Genomic DNA, 16,361 nt, shown 5'->3' on the forward strand with positions numbered 1-16,361 from the left:
TCCCCGAATACCCAATTCAGGATTCTTGGGCGCCTTATAAATGTGATTAGTAGATCTAATCTTGCTGTGCTGGAGCCAGTTGTCAAGACAGCTTGGAAATGGATCGCTGCCCAACTCTGACTTCAACTGCTCCCCAAGTTCTCATCCTCAGTGTTTCAAAACTAAACAAGAGGTGGGTCCTGCACACCCTGCCCTGGGGGCACCAGCCAGGCTGTAGCCGGGGAGGGGGGAACAGCAAATGGTCACCTAAAAGACGCTGATTGCCTCTTCCTGGGATGCAAAAAGTCTGGATCTCTGTAGAAAACAAAATCCTTTAGGTGTGCCCAGCTTGGCTGGCCTCTCTTCTTGAGTATCTACCCATCCATCTGTGCATCCTTGCTGTCTCAGTTGCTGGGTTTATAACATTTCTCTCCACCTTGCAGTGGGGATGGAGGCAGATCCGGAGAGGCTCAGTGCATATCCCAGCTCTGAGACACAAGCTGGGCTGGGATGATTCCTGGGAAATGAGGCAGCAGAGCTGAGAGCTGGGGGGAGGCTTCCTCTTGTGCAGTGATTTTGGACACTCTCCCTTGGGGCACTTGTCCTGAGGGCACCCCAGGAAAGGCGATGCCCACGTCTGCCTCTCAGGGTGCAGGTGGGAGCTGCCAGCTGCAGGGATTTCTGCAAACCAAGTGGAAAAGCAGGGAAATAAGAGCTACAAAAGCACTCAAGTGCTTTGGGGTAACCGGGATGGCAAAACCAGGCTAAGCCCCCGGTGTCCCTGGCTCCTCAGAGAGCGTGGCAGGTGGATGCTGAAGGCAGGGAAGGACTTTTGAAAGCAGGGCTGTGAGTACTCCCAGTCTCTCCAGTGCATTTGATGCTTTTACCCAGGATTTTCTGGGGGATGGTGGAGGGGACGTGGCTTCAGAGCAAAAGGGTGCTGCTCGAGCTTTGGCACTTTTGGGGTGAAGGCTCTGGGGGACATTGTAGGAGTCCCCAAACCCGTAGCTTCCCTCCTCCCCTCCCACCCAACCTGCCCCAAGGGCCCCACCTCCCGCAACCCAGCGCCTGGGACGAGCAGCACGGGGGAGGCTCTGAGCGTATCCAAGATACAGCGGATTTGGGCACCCTGTCAAATGTTCTCATTGTCTGACCCTTGTCCAGACGCCAGTAAAACCCTTTGGGAAATTCCCCCTCCACCCAGCTCACCGGCTTTAATTACAGAAGAGGAATGCGAGGCGCAGAGCTCTGCTCCTCCCGCCGCTACGCTCGGCCGAGCCCTGGGCGCCCGCACCTCTCCCCCAAAGTTTGGGATCTGGGAAGGTGCTGGGATTGGGGGACGGGGATGGGGAGGCAAAGGGGACATCGGGAAGGACAGCAGAGGAGGCGGTCACTGGGTGCTCCTGCCCTGTGCCGGCAGGATGCTTCCCAAACCCAAGGGTGATGAGCTGGGACTTGTCCCCCCCGTCCCACTCTGGCAGCAGTACCCGAGCAGCAGGACATGAGTAATATCCACCCCACTGGGGGAGTTAGATCAAAGGCAGTGAAGTAGATACAAGAGGTTTCTGCTTCACAGACCAGAGAGACTGCAGTTCAATAGCGCCTTTGTTACCGGCTCTCCGGAGCCGGGGATGAAGAAATACCTGACCCCCCCTTCCTCCTCCTCCTCCTTCTCCTCCACTCCTCCTCCCTCCCTGCTCTCCCGGCCCCTCTGCACAACCATTTCAAGTATGTGACGGTGCAGCGAGGCTCAGCGGGGACGTGGGGACAACGGTGGGAGCAGCCACCAAGGGAGGGAGAGAGGAGAGCTTGAAAACCGAAACCCTTTCGTAGCCACCCGGGGCTACAGAGGGTGACGGGGGTGGCAGCTCTCGCCCAGCATCCTGCAGAACCCGGGTCCTGCTGGTGCCACCGGGCCGGTGAGGGGAGGAGAGGCTGGTGTGGGCGATGCCACCCATGGACAGGTGCCCTTCCCACCCAGAGGATGCTGCGCTGCCAAAGGTGAGGTCACCCCGCTCGGCTCCGAGCTGTCCTCGGGTCCCTGCGGGTGGCACGGGGCTGGTGGCTCCGGGACAGGCATTTACCCCCGAGTTTGGTGCCGGAGAGAGCAGCCTGGAGCTGCCCTGTGTAGGGTGCAGCCTCCTAGGGAAGGTGCTGAAGCAGCAGAGAGGTCCAGCTCGATAGATTTACCCTGAAACGTGCGAGACAGTGACATCGGGGCTGTCACCTTAGTGCACCCCAGGACCAGGGGGTGGGTTGGGGCAGAGCTGGCGGGGGCAGAGACACACGTGGGGCTCCTGGAGTGCAAGCAGGAGGGGTGTTTGCTGGCAAACGTGGGGCCAGACAACGTGGTTGGGCTGCCCGTGGGTGCACGTCCCGTGGGTGCCACCCACGGAGCGAAGGGGCTGGGAAAGGAAAGGATGGTGGCTGTCACAGAAGGGGACCACAGAGTGGCCTGGTTGCTTTGCCGTTTATACATGGGAGTTAAAAGAGGAAAGACCTTGGGAAAATGCCAGCTCTGAGCCACCCGAGTGCTTCAGAAGTTTGCTTTGTAGGTCAAAGTCGTGTTCTCTGCTCTTAGGAACCGCAGGGTGCAAAATCCTTCCCACTTCCAAACCTGGCCACTGTAGAGGCTTAGAAACCCCCAATTTCCCAAGGATTCTTGCTAAGGCAACAAGAAAGGGAGTTTCCTCGACTCAATAGCAGAGCTGACCTCATCAGCTCCTGGCAATTAGCAGTCACTGCTGCTGAACCAGCCGGTGTCCTGGAAGGGGAAGAGAATAAAAGCAGAGGCCAACACTTTCCCAGGGACAACCTGGGCACTTCGGGTGCCACCAGAGGAGCTCCCCCAGGTGCAGGGAGGTGCAGAGGCTTTTGCTAGAGAATAAGGTTTGTGTCTGGTCTCAGAGGAGCTGCTGCTCCCCATGAAACTCCTCGCTTTGTCTTGAGATGCCTCTTTTTTGGGTACAGAGATGGCTGCTCCCCGAAAAAGCACCCAGGGAAGGCAGGAGGAGGGGAAATGAGTGGGAGGTGGGTTTGCAGCCAGACCTTTCTTTAGCTCTTTGTCTCAGCCAACAAAGGAGGGTTTGTTGGATGCACCTCAGGCCACTCAGCATCCCTCCCCTCTGCAGCCAGGTGAGTGGCAGGGACAGCAGGGCCAGGGGAAGGGTTTTGGTTCCCAGTTCCACTGCTGAGTGACTCTGTGACTGTGGGCAAGTCCCTTGGTGGCCCAAAGGGTCAGATTTTCAAAGCAGCTACAGGACAGGGTGCAGCTGTACCCCAAGGTGACTGCTTTCCCCCCTTGCTTGCAAAAGTCCTGTGGGTTCCTGGGCTGCTGCAAGGTGCTCCTCTAGGAGAAGGGCTGTTTCATCTCCAGGCTTAAATTTGGGCTGCTCCATTTGCAACCAGAGCTACTGTCTGGTTGGCAACTCAGGTTTTATCAGGATTATAAAAAGATGTGCTGGGGAGTACAACTTTACTGACAGAGAGAAGGTGTAGCTGTGGGCAGGACACTGAGACAGTGACAAAAAAAACATTTCACTCCCTGGACTCACGGGCTCAGGCTATGGCACAGCTTCTTTTAAGCATCACCTCTGCTGAGAGACTGTTGTCCCTGCAATCAGGGGACATCACAGCCTTCTGAGCAGAAAAAGCAGGGTGCTGGGTCCTCCTCCCCAGGCCAGGCCACCACAGCTGAGGGGACAGTCATGGCAGGTTTGGCTCTCCAGGTCCTGAGCCAGGGGGGTAACCCAGGAGAAACCACCCCCTGATGTTGTGGGGCTGAGAGGTGATGGGGATGGAGGCCCTGGTGGGTTTTGGGTGGCAGTTTCCTCTGGTTTTGGGGTCTCCAACAGAGCAGGTCATGTTCCCAGCTGGGCATGGGGAAGTGGGACAACTTAGATGGAAGGGTTACTTTTTTCCCCCCACCTTTCTTTCCCTTGATCCTTTTCTTTCCCCCAAGACTGCTGGCTTATCCTGGGTAAGCCCTCTGCTGTGGTCTATGGCTTTTTATTCCTATGTGATTGCTTTTCCTAACTCATGTAGGGCGAAAAGCCATGGGCTACACAGAGGAGGGACTCCACCTTCCAGGCACCTCCGCACGGACTCCTGATCCCTTTTTAATGGCCCATATTTATTTGGTAACAAATAACCAGTGAAAGAGGGCATTGAAGCCTTGCAGGGCCTTAGAGGTTTAGCCAGAAGGATGGGGCAGGGGCTGGTGAGCAGAGGGAGAGACAAAGGGGGATGGGGGTGGTGGGGGGCACAGCCTTTCAGGCACTGCTGTCCCCATTCAGAGCTGAAAAGGGGGGTGGGTGGGTGAAGGGGCTGTGAGGGTGGTGGGAGCAGCTTTTCTTTGGCAGTGAGTGGTTCTCACATGGTTCAAAGCTTCTCCACCTGCAGCCCCGCAGAACAAAAGCATCAGGAGGAGACCGAGGGCATTTCCCAACCCCGCAGGGCTGTGGGTGATGGCAGGAGCCCTTTCTGCTCTTAGCACTGAGGAATTCCCTGGCATCTCCACCTCCCCCCGTTCCATGCCCCTCCCAGGGATACTGAGGGCCCAGCAGGTTGCTCAGAGCCTGGAGCCCCCAGCATGGAGCAGGCAGGGGCTGTCCCATGGCCAGCTTGGTGCCAGGAGGATGCAGGAGGGGAGGTGGCAAGGAGCAGGTGAGGGGGTTGGGTTTTATCACACAGCCAGGCTTGGCAAATTGCACTTTTCAAATGTGCAAAGGTGATGTTTGAGAGCACTGTAGCCTGGCAGAGAGAGGCTGGATGGGGTGGGAGAAGGGGGTGCTGCTGCAGACCCCATTGCTGCAGATCCTACTGCTGCCACCTCCATCACACAGACCCCACCAGCACCCACACAAGGGTGGGGGGGTTACAAACCACTCTCACCAAGCAGGAAACAAGCAATTTCTCTCTATATATTTTTTTTTTTAGTATTATTATTTTTATTTTTTTTTCTCACATCCTGAGCTTTAAGGCATTAGGTGTCAGGCTTTCAAGTTTATTTCACCAGCTTGGAATGCATCTTTAAAAATAATCATCATTGAAAAAAATGAAAGCTGAGATTCAGCTGTAATCCCATGACTCAAGGAGGTGTGGAAGGAAGAAAATCATGAAAATCCCAGGAGTTCCAACAATGAAAGCATGAGAGCTGGCAAGGCTGTGGCACATAAATCATCAAAACTAAACACCATCAGTCAAAATGAAAGGAATTAAGCCAATCTCACCAGGCTGTTTTAATTATTTTTTAATGAGGATTTTCTCATTCAGAAAATTCACCGGTGACAATGGCTGCCCCCAGCCATTCACACCCAGCAGGGCTCTGGCCCTGGGGCTGACACCCATGGGATGGGAGCCTGGGGCCAGGGTGCCAGGAACCACCGAGGAGGGCAGAGCAGGGTGAAGCCACCAAAACCCAGGACACCCATTTCCTACACCGGGCCTCCCATTTCTTATTTCCACCGTTTGCTTCATTACAACCCCAAAATCTTGCGAGAAATGAGAAAAATCCTCTCTGCCCTGAGACCTCGGGGGGATGCAGCCCCCCGGCAGCACCAGCACCGGCCCCACCGAATTATTTTGGTGACTGCGGGGCAAAGCACCTCAGAGCAGGATTATTGGCGGTCTGGCTGTGCTCCTCCACCCCTGGGAGTTGTTCTCACCCCCTTTACGCGATTGATTTTCCGCTGAGCAGCCTCGGAGCAGCCGGGGGGGGACGGGACGGGGGCGGCAGCCGCGGTGCCGCGTCCCGGAGCGGCCGGGATGGGAGGAAAAAAAGGAGCAGGCACCTTGGATGGGGTGGCTGGTGGTCAGGAGCTGGTGGCTTTCTGCCATCTCCCTCTTGCCCAGCTGCAGAGCTGGCTGGCAGCGCCCGGGGGTTGAAGCTGGGTGATTGGATTTGGGGTTTTCAGGCTTTGATGCTCGGGGGGATGGGAGCAGGACAAGTGTCCCGGTGAAAGCCCCGCTGTGCAGGAGGCATTGGCAGAGACCCCTGGAAAAGGTCCATGGTGGAGAGGAGATGGTGCCAGCGCCAAGTGAGCTCTCAGCTTGTCTGGCATCCAGCTCCCAGAGCAGCTCCAGTCACCTTTCAATTAGCACAACCTCAATCCCTGCCCGTGTCCAGGGCTGGGCAAAGCCAAATCCTTCAGCTGCTGTGTTTATACCACAGCCACAGCCCTCGATCAGGCTGCTGTTTTCAAAGAATCTTAGAGAAGTTTGGCACGGTGATGGAAACCTCATCCCTGTTGCTGAGAAGAGGAAGAGGCCACAGGGATGCTCCCGGGCAGCTCTGTCTACAAAAGCACCTGGCAAAGATGATTGGATCCCCTTAGCAGTCCCTGCTCCTTCCTGAGCTCCTGGGAGTGAATGTGCAGAGCAGGACAAGCCACTAATTACAGATAATACCTGCCTTTTGTGAGTCAGGCATCCATCATCCTCAGCTTCCTCCAGGAGCTGGGTGTGGAGCTCCTGCATCCCAAAGGTTCTGGCGGGTGAGGCACAGGCTTGTCCTGCAGGGAGAGGAAACTGCAGCCACATGTCCTGACACAGAGCCCCCCCAGAGCTGCCAGATGAGCCCCCAACACCTCTCGTGGCAGCAGCCCTGATCTTGGCTTCAGGCAGGGGGGGGCTGCCCGGCTCCTGCTCCCAGATACTGCTGGGGATGCAGGGATTTCATCCTATGGCACAGCCCAGGGGCTGAGACCCCTGAACACTGCTGGGATTGTGCTGGAAGAGCAGCAGCACCTTGCTGGCCTCATGGATGCTGGTCCCAGGAGAGAACTTGGAAAGAAAGTGCCTATTATTAATAGTTTAATTACAGCCAGGTGATAACGAGCAGAAAATCTGGGGGGTTTTAATCAACACTGTGATGGCACCCAGCCCTCAAAAGACACAGCCCACAGGCAGCACCCAGCAGCTGGGGATGGGGGGGTGGTGGTGGTGGTGGTGGTGGTGGTGGTGGTGGTGGTGGTGGTGGTGGTGGTGGTGGTGGTGGTGGTGGTGGTGGTGGTGGTGGTGGTGGTCGTGGTCGTCGTCGTCGTCGTCGTCGTCGTCGTCGTCGTGGTCGTCGTCGTCGTCGTCGTCGTCGTCGTCGTCGTCGTCGTGGTGGTCGTCGTGGTGGTGGTGGTGGTGGTTGTCGTGGTGGTGGTGGTTGTCGTTTTCGTTGTCGTGGTGGTTGTCGTCGTTGTGGTGGTGATGGTGATGATGATGATGGTGGTGGTGGTGGTGATGATGGTGATGATGATGGTTGTTGTGGTTGTGGTTGTGGTTGTGCACACACAGGGCTGTGGCACTGGGATGCCCCACAAGAGGGGATGATGCTCAGAGGGAGCTCAGGCAGATTTTCAAGCTCAGCTCTCACTCAGGATGCCCAGAACAGGACTGACCCATTAAAAATCCCATCGCAGCCCCCACCCCCAAGTTGTTCCACGGACACTTGTGGGTCTGTGCTTTGCACAAGGGGCTTCCTGGGGGGTTTGATCCTTGCCTGGCTGCACGGTGCCCCCGCTGGGTCCTTACCCACCCTTCGCATCCCAGGGTTCAGTTCCTCGAGTGCTGATCCCACACACAATCCAGGTCACTTGGCCTTGCAAGTGCTTCTGAGAAAAACCTGACCCAGCTTAGCTGGCTGAGAGCTGGAGGAGGTTTGCTCAGGCAATTCACCAACGAGACAAAAAAGAGACAAATCCGGGACTTGTCGGGAATTATTTATTCGGCTCCGGCTCTCGGTGGGGAATTACAGACGCTCCGGTGGTGCCACTGAGCACCTTCCTCCTCCTGTCTGCTTGGAAATGGGTTATTTAGTAACTGGTGAGGCCACCGGTGCTGAGTCAGCCCAGAGCTAATGAACACCCCGGCTGCCCATTTGAAATTTATTGCACCTATTAATTACAACCATTAGCTGCAGCCAGTGAAATTTTTATAATGAGGACCCTCGCGACTTTGCCTTCCTAGCAGCAAATTAACTGTGTGGGGGGAAGAATCAATGGGCTCAGCATACTTTACAGAAGCGATGTTTTAATTAGGGATTCTCTGCAAACATGCCAAGCAACAGCTTCTCCCTTCATTATCTCTCCTTAAAGGGATGGTGCTTCTTTTCAGGTTAGTTTTATCCCAGTCTTGGCTCCTCTGTTGTTGGCTTTCTAACACACTGCTGCTCATTATAGAAACTGCTTTGAAGCTGTTTTTATCTGAGGTCTGGTTGTAAGCAGGGAGATGTCCAAGGTTTGTAGGGGGGGAAAAAAAAAAAATACCACTTAAGCAACCCTAGGAATGAATGGTTTTGAAAGCTTGGCTGAAAAACAATAAAATTGGATGTGGCTGTGAGGAGGATGGGGACAGGGAGGATGGAAAAGGGGTTTGTCCTACACTGACAGCCTGGCCAGGTGGTAAGCCTTAGGGATGTGGAACCCACGCTTCTGATGCTTAAAAAAGAAAGGACTGAAAGTCCCAGGCAAGGATCCCTCTGTGCAGGATGAGACACAGAGCTCCAACCCTCAGGAGAAAGTCTCTGCAAGACCCCCCAGTCCAGCACTGTGGCTCCAGGTTCTTCCAAGGGATTATTCCCAGGGTGTCTGCTGAGTGGATTTTAGGAAACGAGGCTGGTGATCCCCAAATCATCAGTAGCTCCTGCAAATCCTGGCTGTAGAGGTGGATGGGTCAGGTATCTTGAAAGGCAAATGAAATGAAATTTCTGGGAACTTTTCTGCATTTCATTACAAATTATTTAATTCCATTAGGTTCCCTGCAAAAAAAAATAAGGGACACATTTCCATTGCAAATGATCCCGTTTCCCAGGAAAAAAAAAAAAAAACAAAAACAAACGACAGGCTGGAGGCAAAAGGCATCTTTGAAATTCAGGGTTTATAATGCAAAACTCGATGCTGGTTTTTTCCAAGCAAGCAGCTCAAAGTTAATTCAATGGCATTTTGCAGAAAGAGGAAAGCTAGGCAAGAAAAGCAGGTGAAAGGAGAGATCCTGAGGTCTGAGCATCCTGTGTCCTGCTGCCACCAGTGTCACCTGGCAGCCACCCAGCCTGTCACTGCAGCCAGGATCCCTGCACCCAGGGCTCTCCCTGCCTGGTGGAGCCCAGGGAAATGGGTGACTGCTGGGCTAAGGAATAGACTCTGTCCAGCTGCTTCAGAAAGACATTTTTTAGGGCTCAGGGAAAGTGACATTATTAAAGTGAGCATGCTGATTTCAGACAGCTCCCAATTCATCACTGTGACAGTGACAAACACAGCCTGGGGTTACTCAGTTGACTAAAGAGTATTCTCCAGCTTTACATTTTTAATGCTCCTCACATTTGCTCGGCAGCAGCCGAGTTTTCTCCAAAGGATTTTCTGCCTTGCATGGAAAAGGCAGCACAGGTCTGTGAAGCATCCCCAGCCCTTGCAAACCAGGCAAGGCTCCTGTCAGCACTACCCAAGCCAGTTCATTTATTTTTTTTAATTATTCCTTCCTCCTTCAGGATCCTTTTTCCACCTTTTCAAGAAGAAGAGGAGCGTCAGCCTCAGCTGGGCTCCCTCTATTCTCTGGGGCTCATTCATCATTGTCCACTGCCTGAATGGGAGGCAGAGGGTCAGCCTGAAAAGGCTCTGTGGGACAAGCTCCTCTAAATATATCAATGGGTCCCCAGTGGATGCCGGGGTCCCAGCCCGACCGCCCAGGCTCTCGGGGTGGTTTTGTGTCTGCAAAAGGGGACGGGGAGGTGGGGTGGCACGGGGATGGGCACCCAGAGGACCCCAGAGCAGCTCAGGGTGCTGCCTGGGAGGTCTGGTTAATACAGGGGGTGTTAAGAAGCAAGGAGAGCACTGAACTGGTGAGGAAGGTGTTTGCTGAGCCTGGCTTTGGCAGTGCCGGATGGGACCTGGAGTGCCAAACCAGGGGGCTGGATCCTAAAGGATCCTTTCCCCTCATCCCTGCCCACTGGGTTTGTTCTGCTCCAGCTGAGGCCGTGCAGTGCTGGGAGGATGCAGGGAGGTGTGTGGCCCCCTCACACCTGCCATTTCCCTCCCAAATCCCCTTCTCAGGCTGGTAACAAAAAAGCAGCAGCACAAAGAGAGAGACACACAGACCTGCTGCTGGGCTGAGAAGCCATGGGGGGGGGGGACACACTCATTAAAGACCCCGTTGTGGTGAGCTCCAGAGGTTGCCTTATTTAATCTGGGAGCTACCAGACAGGTACCCAGATGGCTGGGGAGGGGGAAGCAGCAAAAGAGAATTAAATGGGATGCTTCTTGCTGCTGCTGTTGGCTTTGTGCTGCAGCTGGGCCCCTTGGAAAGGGGGAAGCAGGAAAGCAGGGATGGGGCATCCCCCCTGCAGCATCCGTGCTGGTGAGGGGCAAGGAGGGATGTGGGGGCTTGGAGCCCCACCTGCTTTGGCTTTTTTCCCTGTGATTAATTCTCTCCCTGCTGCTCCAAACTCTGGCAGCAGTCTGGGGGCTCTCAGCAGTGCCTGGCTCTGGGGCTGGGGGGGGAGTCACCCTTTGCTTGCTGCTGGTGGTGGCTCCGGAGGTGACAGTGACTCCTGCTGAGATGTCACAGAATCATTAAGGTTGGAAAAGAGCTCGAAGATCATCGAGTCCAACCCCCAACCCAAACCCCCCGTGCCCACTGAGCCACGTCCTGAAGTGCTGCGTTTTTGGAACTCCGTTTCCATGTGGTTCTGGGGCAAGTCGAGCACTGTGTGCCCGTTTCCCAGATGGGTAAACTGAGGCTCTGAGGTGTTCCCTGTCTGTGCTGGTGCTGCCAGGGAGCAAATGCCTCCCAAAAAAGGGCAGATAGAGCTGGCTGTCTGCAAACGGCACAAAAACTAAAAACAGAAGCCGGTAGAAAACTCAGGTTGAGCTCCAGCTCGCATCGCTGCGGTATTTTTGTTATTTATTTAAAAAACCCCAAACAAACCAGCCTGGCATTTGCATAATGACACTTTGCAGCTGGTGGGCTGCGCTTTGGGGCATTATTTTATCCCTTGCAAAGGGACACAAAGGGAGGGAGCTCCCGGAGCTCCGCTCTCGGCTCTGCCGCTTTGTGCCGCGTCCGCTGCCCCGCACCGGGAGCTCCCGGGACCCCGCACCTCCCGGGACCCCGCACCTCCCGGCCCCCCAGGATGCACCAAGCCCTGCAAGCTGTCCCCGCGTCTGTCCCCATTGTCCCCATTGAGGAGAGAGGCTGGCGGGGAGGGGGGGGAGCTTTAATCTCCTCGTCTTGAGCTGGGTGGGGAATTTGGGAGTGCGTGGCTGGGGATGCGGGGATGGAGGGGGGAGGGAGGGAGATGTGTGCCGGTGCGGGGGGGTGGTCCAGTTATCTGGGTATGTCCTGTGCCCCCCTGTCCTGCCCCTGCACCTCCCGGAGCTGCCTTGACTCCTCTCCCTGTCCCCATCCAGGTTTCTCAGGGGTGTTTCCCACACCTCTCCTGCTCCAGGGGATGCCCCAGTTCACCTTTGCTTGTTTCTGCGGGCTCCATGGCTTCTGCAAGATGAAGAGGAAGAAAGAAGAGGCCAGCGCAGAGCAGGAGACAGCGGTGTGAGGAGCAGAGCCTCGGGACCCCATCTCCTTCCCCTGGGTACGCTGGGACTGATGGGGGGGGACACGGGATGGGATATTTCTGCCTCCTTCCTGGCCTCTCCAAGGATCAGCTCCCCCTGCCAGGCATCCCCCACTGCCTCGGGATGTCCCCGGGGGGCTGCTCAGCCGACTCAATGTGCCTGGGATGTGCTCGGCAGGGGAAGGGGAGCCTGGGGCTGGGCAGTGGTTTTCCTCATCACAGCGGGCTGGGAAGAACTCTTCAGCTGCTCTAACACACCTCTCCTGCAACTTCTCTCATTTTCTCTCCCCTTTCTCTCCCCTCAGACACTTGCCTGGCCAGGGAAAAGCTGAAGCATGGGAATGACCTTGCTGAGAGGCAGAAGCAGATGCTGTGGATGTTTTCCAGGTGCTGCAGCAATTCTGCCCAGAGCCCCAGGCAGGTTGGACACCGAGCCCTTGGCATCTGAGCAGCTGGTGTTGGAGGGACCCTGCATCCCCAGAGGGTAGAGTTTTCCCTCCGGAATGAGACAACTTCCCCTTGCTCCAGCAAGTCTCGACAGACAGACCCTGGAGGGGGTTTCAAAAGCCAGGGCCAGACCTTGTCCCTTCTGGGGTCACAAGGCTGGAGGGGCTGGCCCTGGTTGGTAAACTGTCCTGCTGCTGCAGGATGGGCTGAATGTAAGAACAAATTGGTTTGGGGTTTTGTTTGGTTTTGGTTTTTTAAAAGGGTTCATCTCAAGCAAATGTCTGTGACTTTAAGAAGCCATCCTGCTCTGCTCTGCCCACTCCAGAGCCTTTTGGAGGCACCAGACCCACTGCCCCTGCTCAGGTGCTGCTCCTTGTGTGACTGGTGTGGACTGGGAGCTCCTCTGCCACTGGGGGTGACACATCTTGGTGTGTGACCCCCAGCCCTGCACCCCAGAGCCATGAGGCTTGGTGGTAGGTTGTTCTTTTTTGGTAAAGGGGTTAAAACTGCTGAGCTCGGGGCACCTGAGATTCATTCCAGGGATATTTCTAGCACAAACCTGTTCTCCAGAGCAGAAATCCTTAAATTCTTCCATACTGTGCTTCCCTTCTCCATAGGGAGACCCCCCAAGCCTGGGTGCCCAGGGTTAGTCCTGCTCCTCCCGCAGGGCTCAGGCATCTGCCTTGTGCCCTGTCCCTGTCCCCAGGGTCCCCTCCCCTGTCTGTGTGTCCCACCCAGCAATCTGGGAGCTCCCTGTGCTCTGTGCCTTCCCAGAGGTGTCAGACAGCCATCCCTGCTCAGACACCTTCCAAACACCCCCAGAACCAGCGAGTATTGGTGAGCCAGGGCCCCCCAGAGGGTTTGGGGATCATTGTTGGGGGCTTGGTGCCTGGATCCCTGCAGCCAACATTCCAGGTCTTATTTCAGGCACCAGCAGCTGCAACGGTCCTGGTGCTGCCAAGACATCATCCCCTCCCCATGATTAATTGGCTCAACCTTTCCAGGGTTTGCCCTGTGTTCCCAGACCAGATTTGCACTGGGCAAACAGAGCTGTAGTGCCCCTGACAGCTCCCCTTCAGAGGAGATTTGTTGGCTCAGCCAACAGCCAGAACCAACACGACTGTTATTTTATTTTCTTTTCTTATCCAAAGGGTTCAGCACAAAAACCTGAGCACCAATAAATAACACGAGGTGCAGCTGAGGAGCTTTAAACCCCTCCACTGGGTGCCCGGTGTCTGGGCTGTGGTGGGAAGCAGCTCTCTGGTGTGGGATGTGCTGGTTGGAGCTGGATAGGAGGTGGCATCCAGCTGGGATTGGGAATAGGGACACGTGGATGGTGTCCTTGTCTCAGACCCCAGGGCTGGGAGGCCCAGAGCACTTTGCAGTGCACACTCACCCCACACTTTCTGGGTTCACTGGGTGTGTGCTGCAGCTCTGTGGCTGGTCAGGTTTTCCCTGTGTCTCCAATATTCCTGTCTCCAGCCAGAAGTTCCCAAGTCAGGTGTTCCAGGGATGCAGCAGGTAGGTTGGAGACAGGCAGACACTCACCCACACCCATTATACGTGCATTTGGGAAGGTAATAAATGAACCAAATGCAGGCTGGATGTTAAAGCACTCGAGCTACAGTTATTTTTAAAGCAAACTTCCCACCTCCCTGGATGGATGTGGCTCTCCAAGCAACAATATGTTTTCCACCATGGCTCCGAGCAAAATGGTTTGCTCCTGGATTGACCTCTATTGTGTTCATAAATGGCTTGTGGTGCTGTTTGATTCCCCTGTCATAATGACTTGACCTCGAGATTTATGGCTGAAGGTCCTTTCATCTCCACATTGTTTCCCACCAGACTCCAGCCTGGAGTTTTTCTGGAGCAAACCTGCCAAGAGCTGAGCCCCCCCTGAGCCCCCCAGACAGCTTCCACCGACACATCTGCAGTGGGCAAAATCAAAGGGGTTGGTTTGTTCTGGGTTTTTTTTTTTTTTTTTTTTTTTTTTCCCCTCCTCTCTTTCCAGTGGCAGCATTTTAATAGGGGAGCATCTGCTTCTGAGGCTGTGAAGCTGAGGCTGACAGCTCCTGTCACACTGCAAACACTCTCACCCTGCTTTGCTTTCTCTCTCCCCCACGTCTGCACAGCCCCCAGCACTTTTCTAAACTCGGAGTTTTGTTATTGCTGAGGATTTCTTCTTGCCCTCCCTTCTTGCCTTCACCTCATCTTCCCTGCTTTTGCTCCTCCACCCCAGAAGCACCCAGAGTGATACCCAGGAGAGAAATCTTATTAATGCTGGTGGCCAGGAGCTGGAGTTGCCCATCCAGAGGTTCCCAAGTGCCGAGGTGTTTGTGCAGTGAGCTGGAACTGGACACACACAGATTGGAGGAGGCAAGCCAAGAAAAAAAAAAAAAAAAACAAAACAACACAAAACTGCAGCTTGAACCCATAACACATACCTAAAGGTTTCACTTGGAGAGGTGAAAAAGGACCAGAGAATAACCTGGTGATCATGTTCTGCAGCAGGAACTGGAATGCCCCACGAGCATTGCCTTGGTGAAGCTCATTGGATTTTAGACCCGTGCTGAGTTTGCAGGGCAATTTCTGCATCCCAGGTGGTAACCAAGAGAAGAACACCTTTTCTTTTCCCCTGGTCAAAGCTGCCCTTTCTCCCTTGCACAGGCAGGATTTTCTTCCAGCTTCTCATTGTGTCTGTCTTGCTTTGGGACTGCAGAGAGAAAATTCCCTGAGAAAATCTGCAGCTCGTGGTCAAGCTCCATCCTCCCAGCCCCTGCCTGCTTGTCCCCCCCTGCATCTGTCTTCCCATAGTTCAAAAACCAACCAACCTTTGTGGCTGCCCCAAAATCCTATTTTTCAGCAGGTTACTCTGAGGCCCAGGTGCAGGTCAGGCAGCTCCAGGTGGGCAGAGGGAAGCTCACATTGTTTTGGGAAAATGCTGACCTTGTTTTCTTCCTATTTTTGCACATCAGCACAGCCTCCTGAATTCAGGGTTTGCAGCCCTGGTGCTGTCCTTGGCAAGGACCTTCAGATTTATCTTGAGAGCAAAAATAGGAAGTTAGTGAAACACCAAGTGTATTTCTTGAAGGGAACTTTATTTTTGCACAGTCCCTGGGTATTTTGTGGTGGCCACGGGAGTAACCCACTCGTGATGCCAAAGCACAAGGGATTAGTCACAGCTCTGGAGTTTATTGCAAGTGTAAAAAATGCAGGTCAGCTTCGAGCTTTGTTTTATGGCAGCATAAATCCAGAGGGACTGTCTGTATACTGAGGTGTTTACAGAAATATTAATTACAGAGAGATGAGCTTGCACTGGGGCCCAACACCCAGATTTCTCCCCAGATTTCTCAGCCCCAACCCTTTGCAGAAGCTTGGACACAAGGAGCACACCCCGAGGAAACCCTGACTCAACACAGCCCAGCTCCAGTCCAAATGTTTGCACTGAGATTTTGCTCAATCCAATAAATTTGCCTAATTCCCTCCTAATAAACCCATATTGATCCCTGTGATGCCCCAGCAGAGGGGAAGGCACTGAACCATCCTCACAGCACCTCCCTGGTGCTGCCTAACGAGGATCAAAGCATCAAACCTTTATTGTCCTTTTCTTTTATCCCACTGTCTGGATCTCATCACACAGGGACCTACCCAGACATGTTCCTCAGGAGTCTCCCAGCCCCAGTAGCCATAGAAACCAGCTATTTTTAGTCTGTTTTCATGATGCCAGTAAATGACTTTTCTCTACTTTGGAGAGACAGAAGTCCAGGTCAGCCTTGTGTGCTGGTGGATGAGAAAAGAGCATCTCCTGCAAGGCAGGTGGCCTCTCCTCTCCTGTACTGTACCTTGGAGAAAATAAATGTGGCATTTGTAAATAATAAGCAGGTAACTTCCTCTTGCACTTCCTACGCTAGAGAAAATATTTATAAGAATTTTTAGGGTATGGATTTTATAGACGTTTGGAGATCAGGAGTTTTGGGACCTGACAAGCTTCCTCCTTCTCTGAGCTGGTTCTTCAAAAGGCCCCAGAACCCATGTGCCCAGTGCTTGGGAAGGTGATCAGTGTGGGTGAGGGCACCTACAGCACAAACCAGCCCCACAACCACACTTTCAGTAAGACTCACACTCCAAAGGCTTTGGAGTCAGAAGGAAAAGCACATTTACCTGATTAATTATTGGGCTACATGCTAATGAGAGGTGCTTCAGCTGCAGGGAAGGGAGCTGGGGCAGAGCATCGTTTTCCTGGAGGCTTTTCTCCTGGTTTCCCACCATCTCCTGGGATGTTCTCCCTTCCCTGTGGCAGGATCCTGCCCTCCTCAGGGGTACAAATGCTGGGGCAGCTCTGGGGGGTGCAGGAGCATCCCAGCTGGCATCGTGTCCTCAGGGA

At 54.3% G+C, this 16,361-nt stretch overlaps 2 protein-coding genes and 1 long non-coding RNA gene across 3 annotated transcripts in view; 1 reads left to right on the plus strand and 2 right to left on the minus strand.

The window, feature by feature from the left end:
- The window catches only part of CDK18 (cyclin dependent kinase 18), a 193,794-nt gene that overhangs the window by 62,887 nt on the left and 114,546 nt on the right, over positions 1-16,361 (minus strand). The gene's annotated exons all lie outside the window — the stretch shown is intronic.
- BLACAT1 (BLACAT1 overlapping LEMD1 locus) lies at positions 11,264-14,500 on the plus strand. The gene is made up of 2 exons (XM_071768467.1): positions 11,264-11,548; positions 11,836-14,500. The coding sequence occupies exon 1, from the start codon at positions 11,297-11,299 to the stop codon at positions 11,510-11,512; it is 216 nt and encodes a 71-aa protein (XP_071624568.1). The 5' UTR covers positions 11,264-11,296; the 3' UTR covers positions 11,513-11,548; positions 11,836-14,500.
- Positions 14,076-14,886, minus strand: LOC139807456 (uncharacterized). The gene is made up of 2 exons (XR_011730554.1): positions 14,422-14,886; positions 14,076-14,323 (listed from the first exon to the last, which is right to left on the minus strand). It is a non-coding gene; the product is annotated as an uncharacterized lncRNA (long non-coding RNA).

This window comes from Heliangelus exortis, chromosome 25 (genome assembly GCF_036169615.1).
Source record: "Heliangelus exortis chromosome 25, bHelExo1.hap1, whole genome shotgun sequence".
In the NCBI taxonomy this organism is placed as follows: Eukaryota; Metazoa; Chordata; class Aves; order Apodiformes; family Trochilidae; genus Heliangelus; species Heliangelus exortis.

Coding starts and splice junctions, on each gene's coding strand:
- BLACAT1 (XM_071768467.1), top strand. CDS start 11,297: ATGTCCTGTGCCCCCCTGTCCTGCCCCTGCACCTCCCGGAGCTGCCTT.